At 36.6% G+C, this 12,940-nt stretch overlaps 1 protein-coding gene across 3 annotated transcripts in view; it reads right to left on the bottom strand.

Moving 5' to 3' along the window:
* The window catches only part of LOC145215682 (brefeldin A-inhibited guanine nucleotide-exchange protein 3-like), a 59,495-nt gene that overhangs the window by 20,795 nt on the left and 25,760 nt on the right, over window positions 1-12,940 (bottom strand). For 2 of the 3 annotated variants that reach the window (XM_080084427.1, XM_080084429.1), the window contains 11 exons: window positions 12,455-12,622; window positions 11,574-11,775; window positions 10,969-11,069; window positions 10,676-10,836; window positions 10,093-10,217; window positions 9,897-10,022; window positions 8,916-9,411; window positions 8,811-8,857; window positions 8,466-8,603; window positions 7,919-8,026; window positions 5,809-7,550 (listed from right to left, as the gene is read on the bottom strand). In XM_080084427.1, the coding sequence (XP_079940553.1) occupies window positions 7,341-7,550; window positions 7,919-8,026; window positions 8,466-8,603; window positions 8,811-8,857; window positions 8,916-9,411; window positions 9,897-10,022; window positions 10,093-10,217; window positions 10,676-10,836; window positions 10,969-11,069; window positions 11,574-11,775; window positions 12,455-12,622 (1,882 nt within the window). In that variant the 3' untranslated portion in view covers window positions 5,809-7,340. Of the gene's footprint in view, window positions 1-5,808; window positions 7,551-7,918; window positions 8,027-8,465; window positions 8,604-8,810; window positions 8,858-8,915; window positions 9,412-9,896; window positions 10,023-10,092; window positions 10,218-10,675; window positions 10,837-10,968; window positions 11,070-11,573; window positions 11,776-12,454; window positions 12,623-12,940 lie in introns of those variants that run through there. The other variant, XM_080084430.1, reaches the window with a different exon arrangement.

Raw genomic sequence — 12,940 nt, 5'->3', positions numbered from 1 at the left:
ATGTTCTGAAAACGAATTTTCATAAAATGTTTTCCAACAAATGTGGAAAAAATTGTTGTTTTTCGTTGAAAGATGAACATCAATTGCAACCGAACCATTAAGCAATACAATATAGGCCTAATAACGGAATTTTGTGTGCTCCTACACTTAGGCAACAACAACGCTGAATAACTTTTGTTCAAGTAAAGTTAAACTTGTAAAAGCATCGTGCCAATAAACGATGAGCTGCAGACAGTGCACACTGTTTCAACCCCAAAAAGGTCAAATCTATAAAGAAAGTTGCTTCAACAAATGTAAGAAAATGCCGTTTGAAGGAAAATGGTCAAATGACACATAGAACCAAACTGTTACAAATTACGCCTCAAACTGGTAATGAGATGTCATTATGTTAGCTATGAAAACAATTGACAAAAGGACAAGCAGTTTGAACATTTTGAAAAGAGTGTTTTTTTGTAAACACTAGATTGCTGACTAGACGGAGCGGATGAAAAATGCTGATACCGCAGTTTCTTTGTTAACACACGTATGTTTTAGTCTGCATTTTAATCGTCTAAAGTTTCATATCAATTTCATACTTTGCCTGTCGATCTTTAGCGAAGGTTCAGTCGTTACAAAAACAAACTTATAAACAAGATAAAAGCAAAATATCTGATGGTTTTTCTTCTACTGTTTGTTGTTATAATGGAAACTATGGCGCATCAGGTCTTCGTTGGTGATGATGACAAACAGGTGAAATGAAAAGTCAGAAATAGCTTCATTTTATCAAAAATGGTAAGACAAGTTTACGAACAGACTTCAGATAAACAAATATAGCATACCGGTTGAAAACGTTCAAATTTGTATAACTGAAGTTTATATAATACCATGTTGAGCATTTAGAACTCTGCGCTGTGCCCTTTTTTGTCAGATTTTAAATCACTATAAAACAAAACTAAAAGCTGTAAGCAAAAATAAAAACAGCTAACAACTTTTGCTTCTGCACAATTTGACAAGTTTCGTGAAAAAGGAGAAAACCGTCAACAGTCATCACAAAATTGTCCAGGTAATGGCTGTAAGATTATGCAGAAAAACAAAATGTTTTGGGCCAATTCGGAAACACAATCGTCTTTTTTTCAAGTTAACGGATTGAAGAAAGAAAACAACCGAGCCGACAAACAATACAACATAATATTGTAATTTTGGGTGCTGCTGTAACAGAAAAAAACACTGTTGGACAGACAACGCTTCTATAGTAAATTAACATTAATTTAAAGCAGTGGTTCTCAACATGTGGTGCGCGAGTAGCTTTCTCAAATTCCGCTTCGATCAACTTGTAATCAAGAATTGGAACAAATTACTGTTAAATAGGCAAAAAGTCGACAAGGTATTATTTTTCTCCCCACCACAAGTATTGATTTAACAGCATTTATGACGTCACTATTGCTAAAAAGAACACTTTCCATAAGGTATATAGCTTTTAGTATTAAGACATGGACAGAGGCAACCGACAACGCCTAATTAAAATTTTGCGTCCAATTAAAGTTAAGTTTGCTTCAACAAATGCTAGAGGGACGTTTGACAGGAACAAGGTTGACAGATGCATATATGCATACAACCAATTTTTTTACAAAATACACCCTAAACTGTAATTATAATGTGATTTTGTTACCTACGTGAAAACGTTTGGCAAAAGGACAAGCAGATTTAAAAAATTTCAAATAGAATTTTTTTGTAAACACTACATTGCTGACTAGACGAAACGGACGAAAAAAGGCTAATACAACAATTTCTTTGTTGTCTGTGCAGCGTTTAAAAAACATATGTTTTTAGTCTGCATTTTAATAACATAAAGTTTCATATCAATCTCATACTTTGCCTGTCGAGCTTTAGTCGTTACATCAACGACAAACAAAATGAAAGCAAAATATCTGATGGTTTTTCTTCTACTGTTTGTGGTTATAATGGAAACTATGGCACATCAGGTCTCCGTTGGTGATGCTGACAAACAGGTGAAATGAAAAGTTAGATATATCGCCGTTTTATCGAAAATCTCAAGCTGGGTTCCAGAACAGACTAATTCAGGCGAACAAATGTAACGTATTGTAAACATTCGCTATTCTTCAAGGTTTCAAAATGGCAACCAAAGTCCATACAACACACTGTTGTGCATTTGGGACTCTGTATTATAATTGACCGTACACTTATTTGTGTCAGGTTTTAAATGCACTCAAAATAAAAATAAAATACAGTTGAATTTGAAAGACATAAAAAAACGCTAAAAATGTTTTTTTTTCTAAACAGTTTGACAAGTTTCGTGAAAAAAGAGAAAACCATCAACAGTCATCGCCAAATGGTCCTGCTAATGGCTGTAAGTAAATGTTCTGAAAACAAATTTTCGCAAAATGTTTTTTGGACAAACTCGGAACACATTCGTCGTTTTTTCAAGTTAGGGGTTGAAGAAAAAAATGTGTTTGCTGAAAGCCCAACAACCGAGACGCCAAACAATACAACATAATTTTGGACTTTTGGGTGCTGCTGTAACAGAAAAAAAGAACACTGTTCGTCAGACAGACCTTCTATTGTTAAATAATATTCATTTAAAGCAGGGGTTCCCAACCTTTTTGCGATCTCGTAGCACTTGAACGCTCTGTACTGCCACGCGTACCACTTCTTGCAGAACAACTAATTTGATCGAATCATATTTTATTCAGAATAATAATATTGGCTTGATAAAATAAAACTCAAGCGCCACAACGAAATTTAATGAGATTTTTGTTTACTGTCCACCGATTGGTCGATGCGCCGTGTAAACTTGCAGCGCATCGAAAGTCATTTCCTGGGCGCACCTAGTCGGTTTCAAAATTTTGACTTGATGATCATCGTGACGGAAAATATCTGCTCACATTCCTATGCATTACTACGAAGCATAAACTACCTCTTCATACGTAACCGATATTGAACATTTTATCCTGATCTATTTTTAGCTTACAACACTAGCATTATTCAACGCTATTTGTAGCTTAAGCTATAAAATAGTAGATGATATCTATCAAGAGCAATCATTTGACATAATTAATGCCCACTGTCCCACAGCATTCTATGGCTTTTCAAAGCAATTGTGCTTCTTGTTGACAATTGACATAACCTGTATTTTGATGATGGTAATGATACGAAACAACAGGAATAGTTACGTAACAATAAGAAGAAGCTTGTAGATTTTTTTTGTAAACAAAATCAGATGAACAAAATATAAAGTTGTAAGTCCAGGTTTTTGTGAAAAAAGCGGAAGCTACTCGCGTACCACCTGAAAAACCTTCGCGTACCACTAGTGGTACGCGTACCACAGGTTGGGAACCCCTGATTTAAAGCAATGGTTCACAACCTGTGGTGCGCGCGTAGCTTTCTCGAATTCCGCTATAATCAACTTAGATCAAGAATCACAACAAAATAATGTTAAATAGGCAAAAAATCGGCAACGTATTATTTTTTTCCCACTGCAAGTATTGGTTAAACAGCATTTATTACGTCACTATTGCATTAGAAAGTGGTCAAGAAGAAATGCAAATCAGAAAAAAGTTTAGTATATAGGCAATTAGAGGTTTCCCGTCTTAACCGTTCAGCTATAATATTAGGTTAAACTCGTATCTCTGACATTCTTGTTGAATAACTACCATGCTGATTGCAGAAATATGCTGATCTAGTTCAAAAGAATAGACCCATTCATTGGTCCTACTCAATTCAGATTGAGGCGATAAAAAATCCTCTGTCTGGTGATACGCGATTGGTAGACGTTTAGGAACCACAGATTTGAAGCAATTATCCAAAAACTCTGAAACCAAAAGCAGACAACGGACATGAATTGGTATCAAGAACAATTAACATGTGATTGGTGAAGTAAAAAACGGGACAAAATTAATACAGTGTTACAATTTTTTTTAAATGTAGTTATTTAAATGCAATTCTGTTAACTATGAAAACGTTTGGCAAAAAGACAAGCAGGTTTGAAAATTTCAAAAGAGTATTTTTATTATAACACTAGATTGCTGACTATAGGCGGAGCGGATAAAAAATGCTAAACCGACAATTTCTTTGTTGCACTTGCAGCGTTTGAAGACACATATGTTTTTAGTCTGCGTTTTAATAGTCCGAACTCTAAAGCTTCGTATCAGTCTCATACTTTGCCCACCGAGCTTTAGCAAGGTTCAGTTGTTACGAAAACTAACTTACAAATAAAATGAAAGCAAAATAGCCGATGTTTTTTTTTCTACTTTTAAAAGTTATAATAGAGACTGCGGCACAGTAGACGTCCAGTAGTGATGATGTTGACAAGTAAAATGTCTACTTTTAGAAGTTATAATAGAGACTGTGGCACAGTAGACGTCCAGTAGTGATGATGTTGACAAGTAAAATGTCTACTTTTAGAAGTTATAATAGAGACTGCGGCACAGTAGACGTCCAGTAGTGATGATGTTGACAAGTAAAATGTCTACTTTTAGAAGTTATAATAGAGACTGCGGCACAGTAGACGTCCAGTAGTGATGATGTTGACAAGTAAAATGTGAATTTTGGATTTTGTGGATATTACATTGTTGTTTCGTATCAAACTTCTACGGAATCTAAAAGACTAGGTGTAAGTAACCTTCTTAGAAGGAAATTTTCCAGCTCATCTAGCAATTTTACATGGTCATTAATCTTATCTTCACTTTTAGATGAGATTAGAAAGTTTCGCATCAAGTAAAAGCAAAATGTGACAAAGCAAACGAAAAAAATGGTATTTTGTGTTGCAAAAATATGACTTTTAAATAAATGGCACTTTCGGGACAGGCTGTACATAAAGGTGAAACTATTGTGTATTTTGTTCATACACGTTTTATATGGGAGCTGTAAAAAACGGAAATTGGATGAAAAAATATTTTCTTTTCCAAACGGTTTGAAATAATTTTTGGAAAAAAAGCAAGAGCGTGACTTTTCAGGCCTGATGCTACTAATTGTAAGTGCCTGATCTCAAAACAAAATTTCAGACTATATAACAATGGTTTCAAACCCATATGCCAAACTGGTGTGTTCACAGGCGGCGAGTTCCACAAAAATACAAGGTGGCGAACGTAATATATGACGTCACATAATGTCACGTCATAAATGCGTGCAAAAACAAAGAGCTCAAACTCAAAGCCCAACAAACTTCCCATAGAAATTCGTAAACTAGAATAGAACATTCGTAACTAAATGTTTGAAGCATTGTATATCTTTGAACACGTTGCTGTTTATCATTGGCTTTGTATCACCTAATTTTTTTGTCAACATTCGCATTTCACACAATATTGGCCAAACACTCACTGCCAAACATTTGCTTGTTTGATTTCAGAAACAAGGCACTAACCAACCAGGTTGAAGTTTTGTACGTTTGTTTAAAAGCAAATTTTTACTAATTTTTAATAATTGATGTTTCGTACGATACCGTTATAAACAAACCAAAATTTCCACGGTGGCCGCCACCGTGCTTTACAAACCCAAGGTGGCGGCGCCTCCCCGCCACCGTCTACTCGACGCCTATGGTTGTGTTGTTTAAGGTAAAACTGAGTAGCATCTATTTCTAAGTAAAGTCGAAACATCGTTGAACAACTTTGGTAAAAGATCTGTAATTTCTGAAATCTCCCCGCAATATAATATAGGATACTATTGGGTGTGGATGCTGCTGTCACTGAAAGTCTTTGCAAAAAGAGAAACAAGTAACATTTTTTGCTAGATACAACTTCTATTGTCAGTTCACACTCATTTAGGACAACTACCAAACATAAAACATAAGTAAACAACACAATTCACTTGGTATTCGGAATAAATCAAAATTTACTTTGAAAGATAAACATATTTCACAAATTTATAATGAAGAACCTACTGGGCATTTATGTAGGATTCGAAAGGCGCTTCTACACTATCTTATCGCAGCCTACTATGAGGAATTTCGTATCGAATCGACTCTTTGTGCCTATAACTATGTGCAAAGGTCAAGTTGGGGATTCGGAAAGATTCGAATCGAAATAGTTGACGGTTTAAATGATAAACATATTTCATTTGTTATAGGCTTAGATATTACAAATCTAATACAGTAGGATTCGAAACGTATTTTTGAACTATTCTAGAACAGCATCCTACCCGTTGTAAATTGATTCGGTTCTTTGCAACAAATTTACATGTGAAGGCGAGTTAGGTATTCGAAAAGAATCGAATAAAAGTTACAAGATTCGAAAGTTTTTGTGTTAAACAATTCTAAAGTACCCTTCTACCCGGTATTGTGTATGGATTCGGTTCTTACGACAAGAGTTTGGTGCAAAAGCGAGTTGCTTTAGACAAAGGGTTTGGCAAATATCGTTTGGTACAAAAGACAGGTAAAATGCTATGTACCAACTAAATAACACAAATTCTACTACTGTTAACAAATGCGTACAAAGTATTGAAATGTTCACAAGTATAAGGTTAGTTGTACAGCAAGCAGGTTATAAACGTACAGCTTTGGCCAACTCTAATTTGTGATTGCAAAACATACATAGATTAAAAAAAGCCTTTTGTAGCAAATGCAACAAGTTTAAAGTGACTACTTAAAAGTTACTAGAACTACAAGAACACAGTACCCTCTGATTCACAAACTAAAAACATTTTTCGGTACCATTGCACCAGTAAGATAAAAAACTCAACATTCACTGTGGACAGACAACACCAAACAGAAATTGCACCGCACCAAAAAATATGGTCACATTGCACTACAAATACCAAACAGCATGGGCTTGAAGATGACAACCTGATCAATATAATCTGTTCAGTTAAAAAAGTGGGGTCAAAACTTTGAAGAACTCAAGAGAAAACGATTGAAATTGAAAGGTAAAAATGGACAAAACTGCAATGTTCAAAGCTTTAACTTGTTGCTAAAACTAAAATATTAATTGACAAAAAGGTATAGAACTGAAAGGACGGGAAAAGATTTGCTGAACACTTTGGTCTTAAGTCAACATAAACTGCAGTAAAGATTTCGAATCAATCTTACTGCACATAAAACTTGGTGTGGGAACTGCTCAGTAACATTAGAAAAGAGGAACTGCTATAGTAGAAAATGTACGGCAGTTGATGGAAGAAATTACTGCAAGATTGAAGAAAATGCAAAACAAACAAAATGTGCAAAGGTACTTATGCATTAATGGCGCTACATATAACAACAAAAATAGGTCTTGCTTCATGACAAACACGATTTCAACACCTCTTGCAACACAAAAAACGCTTCCCTTAAAAAATAACACACCTACAAGTCTAAACGTCACAAAATCACGCTTGCTACGTCACTACTAAGTCATTGAAAATGATTGCAACACCTATTGTGAATTCGTCAGGTTACAAAGACCGCCAACCCTCAACAGCCAGTGGTGAAAGGCCGCCCCTACGTCGCTCCCGCTTTCTACCGCGTGTTGCTGCCTTGCGAGCGCCGCTAGCGGTTCGTAGACGACCGGGAGCAGTTTTGTGAGCACGTGATCAGGTGCTGACGTCAGCAAGCGCAGCGTCACCTCGACCACGTTGCACCAGGCCTAAGTTGAACATATATTATTTTTTTGTGAATGGCAACAGTTTAGATTTGTGGAGTTTTGGGGGAATTACCGCCCGGGAAATTTGTCACTATAGATTTGGAGTTGTTCGTGGAAATGTGTGTGTACGAGATTGGGAATTTTGGAGTAATTGTGTTGTTTTTGGCAATGATTTGTGTTCCTGTCTGTGACGATTATAAACAGGCTTTAATCCTACAGACCCTATAGTTTAAAAACATTTTAAGAAAACAAAAAAATTAAAACACAAAAAAGCTGAAAATTTATTTGAAGTTATCACACATAAATTGATGTTCAACCCCGCATAGATTTTGTTCAGATAAACCATACAATTTCTATGGACAAACTCTTACCTCGCGTTCAACCTCCCGCTCATCGGATGCAAGGACTGAGCAGCTGCTCTCCGAAATCGAGCGCTGGCGGGTCACGTGACCTTCCACTTCGCTTGCTCGAATTCCCGTCTGTGACGAAATAATTGAATTAATTTCCAAACAACCCGAAACTACTATTTCACCAAATTTCAAAAAATGACGTCACATAAAGCGATGGCATCACAGAAATTTATGTGTGACGTAACAACCCTTATTATCATTTCTTGTGACGTAATATAACAGATGAAAATGTGTGACGAAATAATGTTTGTTCTAATTTTGCGACGTAAGATGACGTTACAGTATGCGCAAGAATTTGCGTGTGACGTAACAACCATTACTCCTTGTGACGTAATATAATAGATACAAATAAATGTGTGATGAAATACAGTTTGCCATAATTTTGGCGACGTAAGATGACGTCACAGTATGTGCAAAAAAAATTTCTTTGACGTAAAATTGGTTACAAAATAGCTGTGTGACAAAATAGAGTTTGTTTTAGTTTTCTTAATATATGAGAAACCCGTACCTGCTTTTGTGCAATGACAGTCGTAGCTTCCTGCTGTTGTTTTCGCTTTTTGTATGCACTGATCAATCGACCAATCGTCTTTTCACTTGCCACTGAGTACATGCGTCGTCCAACTGACGGTTTGCTTTGGTCCGGTTTCTGTGTAAAATCAAATTAATTTCAAAAATAATAATACATCATAGAAATCATAAAAAAATACATGTCGACGTTTTTACTGTAGCAAATAAAGCCAGGTATCAAATGTCACGCTTTATAGTTGCGTATGGGCCCAAATTTAACCAGTTTAAAAAAGAATGCAATCTTTACGATACTCCAATTCCTGTATCTCAAAATCATTCTTCCTACCTGTGGAGGTGCGAGTTGTTTTTGTGGCGAAGCTGCCATGTCATGACCTAAACACAAAATAATGTTAGTCAAAGCCACGATGGAAACAACACAGTCGTAAGTTACCGTTCACATTCCCATCATTGTAGCGTTTCACATAAGCCATGTAGTCAAAATCAATGGACATATTATCGCAGCTCATTTCTTCCATTTCCCACTCCCCGCTATCACTCTTCTCCTCGCTGCTCCCCGGAGGAGGAGGAGGAGGAGGAACTTCTTCATTTTCCCACGGACGATCTTGCAACATCAAAAAAGGTTCAAGCTCCGGTGACCGCGGTGACGTTTTCCCCGTGACGTCACCCCACGGCTCGCTGATGACGTCAAGGGAGTGATTTAGCGCCTCTAGTGTCCAGTCGAGATTTCCTGGGTTGGAGGCAGATTTGAGATGGCCGCCATTTTGGACGCAGGTAATTTTGGGAAGAAGATCCTCTATGAGCATGGGATGTTCGCTCCCGGAGGATGATTTGGGTGGCTTGCTGATGTTGGTGGAGTTTGTGAATGAAGAGTGAGAGCAAAGAGCAAGGATAATTCGGAGGTAAGTATCGTAGGTAAGTGATGCGAACTGAAATAGTGTAGAAAAAAGTAAATTATCACAACAGCAAAATAACATTTTAAAATTTACTGACAGTTTTTTTCCTTTGTTTATCGTGTACTGTACTACTCGCATTCATTGCTATTTACCCTGATGACGGCGACCTTTATAGGACGTCGAAATGTCGGAATAAAAATACATTTGCTAGAAGAGCTCTATAAACTTATTTTATTTCGGCAGCAGTAGCTTATATATTTACTGCCAGTTTGGTACAAAAAAGGTTAGTTGTTTTACAGTTATTATGAACCACAAATGTTTGGCAAATTTTATAGGGAAACGCACTAAAGATGTCGAAGAAATTAATTTAAAGCCTTAATGTGATGATATCAGGCTGTTCCGCATTTCGTTATGAGCCCAAAATTAAAAATAATGGTCGCATTATTGTGCCACAGTTTAAAAATCACGCTGAAAGGCCGAAATCGAGTCAAGGCGAGTCCGGTTGCTGTTCGTGTTACCTGATATAAGTTGGCGGACGCGTAAAACTTTCCCAGTTTTTGCACGAGCCTTTGCAAGTCACGGTGTCGATCAAAATTTCGAGCTGCTATGTACGATTTAGACACGCATGCACACAGAATGTGGATCTGTATGAAATATAAGGGAGTTGTTGGAAGTTGATGTGGTCACAATAAGAGTATGTGCAGTAACACGAACCTCGCTTGTCTGAAGATAGTCGAGCAGTACTGGTAAAGGCCTGGCACGTGGTTGGTTGTCAAGACGACCACTGACGTCATCAACCGACTGCGGCTCGGTGGTGGAGTGAAGAAGGGAAGTGGAGTCTGTTGAAGGAAAATAAAATAATGGAAATTTTTTAATGTGTAGGAATTTGAAGCTATTGAGAAAAAGTAAAAAAAACTTTTACAAATTATTGCTATACATTGCACATAAAAACACCATATACCAAACTTTCAAGTTTACTAGCATATTAAATTTTACTTTCAAGAATACATTTAAGTTGCGTATTAACAAACTTTCACAATTTTGTGTGTAAGTTTAAATAACTAAAAGGATTCTTTCTTCAACAAGTTAAATACAAAATTACGCAAGAAAATAAAACCATTTGAGCCCCACAAAACTATGTTCATTAAATACTAAATGGTTCTGTGCACAAGTAAGAAGCAACTTTACTTGACGATTTGAGCGATAGTACCTTACCAAAGCAACCTGAATAGGACCTGGAAAATTCGGTAAACACAAAACATTTCGTTCAGTTTCTAACATTGCTCATATTTCTTACCAGCGACGATCTCTGCATTATTGTTATGCTGGCGATTGTGGTGCGCGTAGGGAATTTCCCGTTGCCATGGTGAGCGGGATTCCCCTAACATCACGTGTTCAATGCATTTTACGAGAAGGTGGAGAGACGAAAGATCGCAAGCTATCTCACACAGCGACACTCTGCGGAAAATTCGAAACTATTTGTAAAACAAATTGTACAGTCATATTTTGTTTTTAAGCGAAACGACCTCTATTATTGGTAAACTGGTATTTTCGTTTACAAAAAGATTGAATATAGTATATAGAGTGCACCTGTTTTTGCCGTTCGCCGTTGCTGGGTCGCATATGATGTGAGATTCCTGGTGGGATTCAAACCCATGAGTTTTCGGTTGAAATCCGTTGGACTGAAATACCTGAAAAAATACATTGTGTTTTGCATGTTTCCCAAAAAAATCTAACCTTTTGAAAGTAATGGCAATATTTGCTAAACAATCATTACTTTTTCACTGTGGTTCTAGTTATTATTTATTTTACATTTTGGAATTGGAAACAACGCCTGTGGTTTAAGCCCCGTGGTGGCATAGACCTAACCAACTGAAGTGCCGTAATCTAGCTACGCTATAGCCTATGGCCTATGCGGTCAATGCTTTGTTACCAGTTGCATTGACAAGACCTTACATGTCGAAACAGTGTGTACTGTCTGCAGCATGCCAAAAATACGCTATATACTAAAACATGTTTATCTCAAGAAAAAAAATTCAAGTGTCTTCAAACCCTGATTAAACAAATTATCGGTGGTCAATTTGTGAAATCAAACACGTTTGTGTGTGAAAATCTATGACAAGCAATACTTTTTTCCGTGTCTTGCATTATAGTTAAGTAATTTTGAACCAAAAAAATACAATGAAAGTTTGTACCCTTGCAAGACATGTAGGGTCGCATATAGTGGCCTGACAGTCTTGTATTTCCACCATGAGTTCGTCGGACAACCGATCATCGTATATTTTCACCAATGAATTAATAGCAACCAAGCAATCGTCCACAATGTAACTGATGCATCGACACGCATCAGTGATCATAGTGGCGGTCATGTGGTTTCCAATAGTGGCTAAAATGTGTCTGAAAAAATAAATTTTGATAATTTTTTTCCGTGGTTTTAACAAAAATTACAATTTTTAATAACAAAAATTACAAAGGGCCAGCGGTATGTATGCTTTGTTAAAACAGTGTCAACTTTAAATACACTATGTTAAACAAACGAATATTGCTCTTCCGGCTGTTTTATCATACATATATCGACGTTTTGACATCCCCCTTAATCAGGATAATGGCAAATCTTGCAGGCATATTAAATATCTTGCGGACAAATAACTATAAGCAGCTGACAGTGCGTAATATTTTGACCTATAGGGTCTCATCAGTGCAGTTGGTGACAAGACATGGTTGTATATAGGCTAGTGTAGCCAGATTATAGCACTCCAGTTTGTTTATGGATCAAAACAGGTTGCACCGTCTGCAGCTTACTTATCATGTAGTTACTAGACACTTTCATAATAAATTTTTAGCTTAACCACACATGTTAAAGCAAAAGTACAACATTATCCAAAATCGCGAGTACCAACTTTATTCATGAATATACATTTCGAATTATAGATCACCAAAACTGAAATGTCTTTTTGTTTTGGTCAAAAAATAAAATAAACTGCATTCGTTCAGCCAAAAAAATACCCAAGTAGTGCTTCAAATGAATTTACTGTCTAATAGGGTGTATATTAAAATAGAAACATGGGAAATTTACCTCAGACAAGCGCATCCCAACTTGGCGAGGTGTTCCTTTCTCGTCCGTATAGTTTCCAAACAAAGATTGAGGTAAGCCACCCATAAATTTCCGACGGATATTTGAACCACTTTATCGTCTTCAGATTTTTCGTCGTTTGATCGTCGGGTGGTTTCCCTGATGACGTGCCTGTTACGCCACAAACATACATCCGTAGTAATTGAAAGCGAAGCAAATCGAGTTGATATGCGAGGAATCAGTACTGAAAGTAACGTTTCTAGTGCTTGGTACTCAAATGACAAAAAAAGTGAACAGCAAATAAAAATGAAAGTGTAAAAAAAAATGCAAACTTTAAATCTACCAAACACTTTGTCACCACAGTTGACATGTGCAGTCATTAAACGTAAATTTGTACACGTATTAATTCAAAAGCATACGGTTACTAATCATTGTTACGTCATTTTGTGACGTCACACTTTTAGCCCATCCTAAGATAATATTACAGCT

Source organism: Phallusia mammillata, chromosome 2 (genome assembly GCF_965637545.1).
Source record: "Phallusia mammillata chromosome 2, kaPhaMamm4.hap1.1, whole genome shotgun sequence".
Taxonomy (NCBI): Eukaryota; Metazoa; Chordata; class Ascidiacea; order Phlebobranchia; family Ascidiidae; genus Phallusia; species Phallusia mammillata.
Note: the sequence above shows the minus strand (reverse complement) of the source record. Positions and strands in the feature narration are given on the sequence as shown.